The sequence below is a fragment of the Macrobrachium nipponense genome, chromosome 1 (genome assembly GCF_015104395.2).
Source record: "Macrobrachium nipponense isolate FS-2020 chromosome 1, ASM1510439v2, whole genome shotgun sequence".
In the NCBI taxonomy this organism is placed as follows: domain Eukaryota; kingdom Metazoa; phylum Arthropoda; class Malacostraca; order Decapoda; family Palaemonidae; genus Macrobrachium; species Macrobrachium nipponense.
The window spans coordinates 20712069-20719323 of NC_087200.1; the positions used below are offsets into that span (position 1 = coordinate 20712069).

Here is a 7255-nt window from a genome sequence, read left to right on the forward strand (position 1 = left end):
TTTCATTTGCCTTTACAAGTACGCATTGACTCCATTTTTTTTTTCAAATAATAATCAATCAGTTATTCATATTCAGTCACGTGTATTCGTGGTTGATACGTTAGAAATTAATGGAAGTTTGTTTTACCTCTCTCTGTATAAAACTATTTTTGCATATTGAATAATTAAAAAGAAACATTAAACAAATGTTCTCTGTTAAACTTATCCATGCGTCCAATATGAGTCGTACTAAAATATTCCATTAAGGTTTCAAAACACGAAAAATAGTGGAATTTAACAAAATTTAAACTTGTTAAACGATAGCTGATAAAGGTGTTTGCCTTGTAATCTGGTAAATTACTGAAGTTTCCATTTATTATTGATTTGTGTAGTTATTTAACTTCGTGAAGATTTCATTCAATTACTGATTTATTGATTTATTTCATTCTGGTTCGTTTCAGTACGGTTCTGACGAAGAAGTGCGTCAGCTTCTTAACCTGAAGGAGCTGAAAGCCCAGCTGGATTCAGCCGCTGCGTCCAAAGATGGTCCGAAGGCAGCTTCGTCTGCTACCCCAGGAGGGTCTTCATCGCCTTCTGCTTCTCCTTCATCTCCTTCCTCTTCTTCATCTTCCTCCTCAAGCGGCGCCATCACAGGTACGAATGATTCCTCTGAATCTGTTTTTTTTTTATTTTTTTATTTTTTTTTCTTTAATTACGAGGTCTAACTGTTTCCAGAGGGGCACTTTGTGTCAGAAATGGCCTCTTCATAGGATATGATCATTTGTTTTCCGTCATATTCTTGGCAAGTTGCAGTTAATTGTGTTCATACACACGCACACACATCCACACATACAATCTCGCATAAAAACACTCACAGTCACACACACACAATAAGCACACAAACACACAGTACACACAGTCAATACACACTACACGCACAGTCACGCGCACAAGCACACTCAATCAGACGCACTACACACACAATTACGCTCACAATCACACACACACACACTGCCCAGAGCACTATCACGTTTGTTATACCATTGGCCAACGGATCAGCGAAGCCAGGCAACTTCGGTTCAGGTCAGCGCTAGAATTTCTGACCCCCCAAAAGAAATACCAAATGGTCAGCAACCTCCCCTGTTGCCCAAATTTCGACATGCACAAGGGTTACTTGTTCACCCATATTGTGTGCCCCGTAGGACTAGGAACCAAATCTTCAATGTAATTGCTGAAAACCGGAAGGTAGAAGTTTTGAAGTATATTTTGGATGTGTATTTATGTATGTATATACTATATATATACGGGGAGAGAGAGAGAGAGAGAGAGAGAGAGAGAGAGAGAGAGAGAGAGAGAGAGAGAGAGAGTTACGAAGCCCCACTACGCTCGACAGTCTATTTGCATGCGGCCTAATGTGTCCAGTGTAATTTCCTGTAATGAAACGTGAAATTATTCGCCCATAAAGTCAGGGAAACAATGTTGACTTAATCACTCAGTAATGGAATGGTAATTATTGAAATGCCCAGTTTTATGGAAGAGTTTTTTTTTTTTTTTTTTTTTTTTTTTTATCTTTCATTCCCTTAAGGGTCTTCCACCGATCTACAGTATCCATACAGCTATTTTATTATATTTATCTATATATAAATTCGTTTAAAAATTGTATTCCGAGTACGGGGATAGTGCCTCACGCGATGTACTGTAGGCATCACTTAACGTTCTATGCTGCGTCCCTTCGGCCCCTAGCTGCAACCCCTTTGAGTCCTTTTATATACCCCCCCCCCTTTTATATTCTCTTTCTTCCATCCTACTTTCCACCCTCTCCTGACAATTGTTTCTTAGTGCAACTTCGAGGTTTTTCTCCTGTTATATTCCATTCCATAAGTTGTATGCTTTGTATATCTATGATGCTAAAAGAGAGAGAGAGAGAGAGAGAGACTAGAAATTGCCAATGAAAAAAAGTATGATCTTGACTTCTTAAGAAGCTTTGGACCGCCCTCATGGAAGGGGAACTTAACCACATTGTTAGAGAAGAATGTCTCTCCTTCTTCGTAGTCATCTTTTGTTCGGAACGGAGAAATGGAATACTGCTCGAGATACGCATAATTCCGGTTTACTACTGTATCATCACAGTCATTTTATCTTATATACAAGTATTTATTGTCGTTATGAATGGCAGTAATAATTGCAGTCTTTATATGATTAATATCATTTTTTAAATCTCACAATCAGAAGGATCACTAGAATGGTGAAACAAATCCACACTGCTGTTATGCAAATGTATACTTAAAGATACTTATACAACGAGAGCTTTCGAAAACCTGCCCGGTTCTCCTTATCAGTCTCAGATTAGTTAGGTAGGAGAATCGAACAGATTCTCGAAAGCTCTTTTATGTACATTTTTAGATATATGATTAACCTTACATCAGTTTGGTTTTTTTTCCACTAGATTATCATTTTTATTCTCTACGTATGCATATAGTACGTGCTGGCATATTGCAGTTTAATACAATAGTAACTTTTTACATATTTATATGATGTCATGTTCGTAATTACCCCCTTGTCATGTTCTTGGATATTTAGGGGAAGTCTCCTGTACGATTTTAAAAAGATTAAACTCCCCAGGAAGGTTAAATATGGGGTTGAAGGTCTCAGATCCACGGGAATGTCTAGTATGCAGTGAGTATTTAAAATTAGCAAAGCACTAGAGTAGATCAAACTCATCATATAGAAGTCTTTGATGTCCTTGATAATTCAAGACTTATTGGGAAGTGTGTTATCTAACCAAAAGGTCTGACTTACGAAATCAGGGAAGACGATTTCATGAATTATCTAAACTTATTCCAGGGTAGCTTGTATACTATAACTGATTCACTTAAGGTAGATTCTCGGATGAGCCTTATTCTTACGAGACGTTTGTTTGGTGGCTGCTGATTGGCTGGTACCGGGAGGTAGGCAGCTCCCAGCCAATCAGCGGCCGCCAAACTAACGTCTCGTAGGCATAGGGCTCAACCAAGAATCTACCTTAAGTGAACCAGTTATAGGTAGGAGCCAATTGCAGTTGCCATACAGTAGCAATTCTACCTGACACACTCGGGTCGTTCACTGGTTTTAAGCAGTTTGCTCATTTTGAAAACAAAGAACAGCTGTCAAGTTTTTCAAACACGAAATAATTTTGTGATCAGTATTTTATTCGAAGAAAAGGTACTCACAATCCAAAATGAATTGAGAAGAAAAATTCAGATTTGAAAATCGTAAATAAAACTTAAAAGTGGTAGGTAGCGGTTCGAAAGCATAGCATTAATTGAGAGATAGAGAATAGACTTTTAATTAAGGGATAGAGAATAAAATTTTAATTGAGAGGTAGAGAATAAACTTTTCATTGATGTAGAATACTTTTAATTTTGGAATTAGAGGGATAAATTTTTATGAAGAGAATATTTTAATTGAGAAGAGAATAAAATTTTAATTGAGAGGTAGAGAATAAACTTTTCATTGAGATGTAGAGAATAAACTTTTAATTGAGAGATAGAGAATAAATTTTTAATTGAAGAGAATAAACTTTTAATTGAGAGATAGAGAATAAACTTTTAATTGAGAGGTAGAGAATAAACTTTTCATTGAGATGTAGAGAATAAACTTTTAATTGAGAGGTAGAGAATAAACTTTAAAGTTTAGTAACAGAAATAGAAAGAGGACAGGTGTACCGAAAGGAACAGTCAGATAAATTAAATGTCTCTCAAATTACGTTACAGTTCTTTTAGGTGTCCCAATAAACGAATTTGGCCTTGGCGTTTTACAGAAATGTTCATTGTCTTTGACTTCAAAGATAGTTAAGAGTTCGTTACTACTGGGCATGAAAGGGATTGATGAACGACGTCTCTTTTAACTAGTCTGTAACTATTTCTTGAATTTATTTATTGTTATATAGTTTGGCTAAATATAAAACAGAAAGAGGCTCAGAATTTGAGAACAATTATTTTTCAATTTGCTTAACGTACAATAAATGCCTTGGTGCATTTATATATAAACTTATATATGAATAATTATCACATCACCGTGATTCATATAGATCATTCGAGCTACAAATGTCCTTTAATATCTAATTCGCTCTACCTCGAAACTGATATATTTTGATATATGTACCGAAGGGAAATTTTTAGTTGATAATAATTTCGTCCCCTCATGGGATCGAAACACCGTCCAGTCGGACGGGAACGAAATCAGGACGGCCTAGTGGCGTTATCGAGTCGGCATATATTAAAATTCGTCCATTTTCTTGGAGTTCCATTTCTCCGACATCTTCCTTCATCGTTTTCCCTAACGTTCTCCTATGCTGCATCGGCAATCACGGAAGTTTATGCAATCTTGAATCGTGGGATGCGCAGAGGTTAATAGTGCCCTTCTAGACTAGAAAGGCTTGATTGGCCGCCCACCAACATCAGGAATGAGGCGAGCGGATTTCTTCGAGGTTTGGGAAAAATATGAGCGGAGTTGCCGTCGAGGTCTAACCCAATTACCTCACGGCAATCAGCGTTCTTCCACCTCCACTTTTTGCAGTGGATCTCATCAGATGATTGCATTTGTAAGGATTGAGCATCGGGCTTGTTTTTCCATCGGCGATTGAGGCTGAATTTGTCAAGTTTCTGACGATACTTCGCTGCTTTCACTTACAAGACTCTCACAGTGGCTTAAAAGCCTCGCTTAAAAGTATATTCAGCCGAGGTCGGGCTTCTTCTTGGCTTCATGGCGTATGTTTTCCCTTGCCTATTTTATTTTCTGTGGCAGATATACCTATGAAGATATGGCTGTCAATGCTCTACTCAAGGATTACCAGTTGAGCATCATTACCCTCACTCTTGCAGTAGCATATCAGCTGTAATCACATGGCTCTCCTCAGCTGACTTCCATAAACAAAGTCTTATTCGTCAAATACCTAAACTTTGCTTTACAAATGGATACCTGGGTGGGTTAATTATCGCTTCCAAAGAACAGGCATACCAACTTCCCCGCAATAGTCAGGGGTGATTAAAGAATCAAGGGTTGGTTTAGGTGCTGTGGTAATAAAGAAGTGTTTTTCGTTTACTGGGAACATGTTGCAATTCTCATAAATAATCCTTCCTATAAGTGGTTTTACCCTTTTCCAATTAGTCTTAATTGGCAGTACCCTCAGAACCTCGAGATATGTAGGCCATCATCTTGCTCACAAAAATCATCGAGAGATTAAGAACTATGGTGTTTCCAGCGTAAGCTTTGAATATTCGATCCAGCGTAAAAACGATAAAATCCCGTCTCATCCATGTCGTACATATCTCAAGTAGAAATGATCCGGATCAGCTTGGAAACTATTCAGAAATGTCATAGAAGTTGCTAGTCTGGTCAGCACCTCATCTGTTAGCACCAGACAGAACGCTCACTCCAGAGATGGCAGTCCAAATAGAGGATACCATACCAGTAAATAATGAACTGGGTCGCGGCTCTGTTGACATTTTACGTTTGTCATAAAAAAAGAACAAACATAAACCTGATTGGTATCCACTTTTATGCCCGTGGTTGATTTCAAGTGCAGCCTTGTCGTAGCTGAATTAGGCAACCAAAGTCTAGATAATGTTCATAGGAACGGGGCCACTCACTAGAGTATTGACTAATTCTTCATGAATTTGTGGGAGTCATACCCTTCTGTGGCAGATATTCAGTCATTTAATTTTTTTTTTCATGAATGATGTTCCTTGCACCTTTTTAACTTCATAGGCCTCTTTTTCAGTGTAGTAAAGATAAATGGTTATTGTGTCCTTTAGTTTAGTCATACAAGAGGTTTTTATGTGTTCGTATGGAAATGTAATTCTTCTTGCTAGGCAAGACTAGGTGCTTTTGAATTGCCCTTATATATTAGAGAAGAAACTAACGATTGATGGACCTAACGGTACTCTGGAAGTTCTAACGTTTCCTTTGCTCTTTGGGATTATGGTACCACGATATAAGTAGAGGTGGTAGTTGTGACTTTTTTCAAAATGTGTTGGGGTCATTGAGGTTATGCATCATTTTCTGCAAATGATCACTTCTCTTCATTTTTGCTCGAAGAGATAAAGGGAAAGGGGTCACCATTATGAAGAGAAGTGATTGTTTGGAGAAAATGAGGTGGTGGTTGTTTTATTATTGTTTCTTCTTTTCTGTATGAAGTATATATGCGGTTCTTCTTCTTCTTTCCCACTGTTATCCCTACATTAAGGGGTCGGTTGCCTGATGCGTCTTCTCCTCCACTGCCTTCTATCAAAGGCAACATCCTCCACCAAACCTTTTCTCTCCATATCTTCCTTCACTTTATCTCACCATCTAATTCTCTGTCTCCCTCTCGATCTTCTTCCTCTTAACACGTTGCTCCCAAGCCCTCTTCACTCTCTCCTCGTCGTCCATCCTCAACACATGTCCATACCATCTCAATCGTGACTCTCTTATCACATCTGTAATCTTTACTAAGCCTGCCCATCTTATTTTATCATTTTCCGATCTCTCAAGCAGTGATATTCTTATAATCCACCTCAGCGTTCTCATCTTTATTCTCTCAAGCTTTACTTCCTCTTTTCTTCTTAGAGACCATGTTTCTGCTCCATACATTAACACTGCTCTTATCACTGTGTTATATATCTTGACTTTTAGCTTGATTGACATTTTCTTATCACATACTACTCCAGCTACCTCTCTCCACTTCCCACATGCAGCTTTTATCCTACTGTCAACTTCAGCCTCACTTCCTCCCTCTTGGCTTAAAGTAGATCCTAAGTATTTGAACTTATCTGCCTGTTTTATAATTGAGCCTTTTCTTTCTTATATTACTATTCTGTCTCGGCAAAACCTCTTGTTTAATTCACATTCACCTATAAGCCACCTCTCTCTAAAGACTCCTGCAGGTCCTCCTCATTTTCAGCAGTAATCACCAGATCATTGGCGTACAACAACTCCCACAGCTCTTCATTCCAGATCTCTTCACTCAACACATCCCTGACCAGCACAAACAAAATTGGGCTTAATGCTGACCCCTGGTGTAATCCAACATTAACTTCAATGTACATATGCGGTTATTAGGTTATATTATATATATAATATATATATAATATATATATGTGTGTGTGTGGGTGTGTGTGTGTGTGTGTGTGTTTTATTTTATATAGTCTGTATGTATGTGTGTATAGTAGTGTCGATTATTATATATATATATATATAGATATATATATAATATATATGGCGTATTTACGTAGTATGAAAAGGGAAATGATGATAT

The 7255-nt window shown here is 37.8% G+C and overlaps 1 protein-coding gene across 1 annotated transcript in view; it reads left to right on the top strand.

Annotated features, from left to right (window-relative positions):
- The window catches only part of LOC135219155 (uncharacterized), a 282095-nt gene that overhangs the window by 207194 nt on the left and 67646 nt on the right, over nucleotides 1-7255 (top strand). The window contains exon 4 of the mRNA XM_064255677.1: nucleotides 441-633. Within this exon, the coding sequence (XP_064111747.1) occupies nucleotides 441-633 (193 nt within the window). The remainder of the gene's footprint in view (nucleotides 1-440; nucleotides 634-7255) is intronic.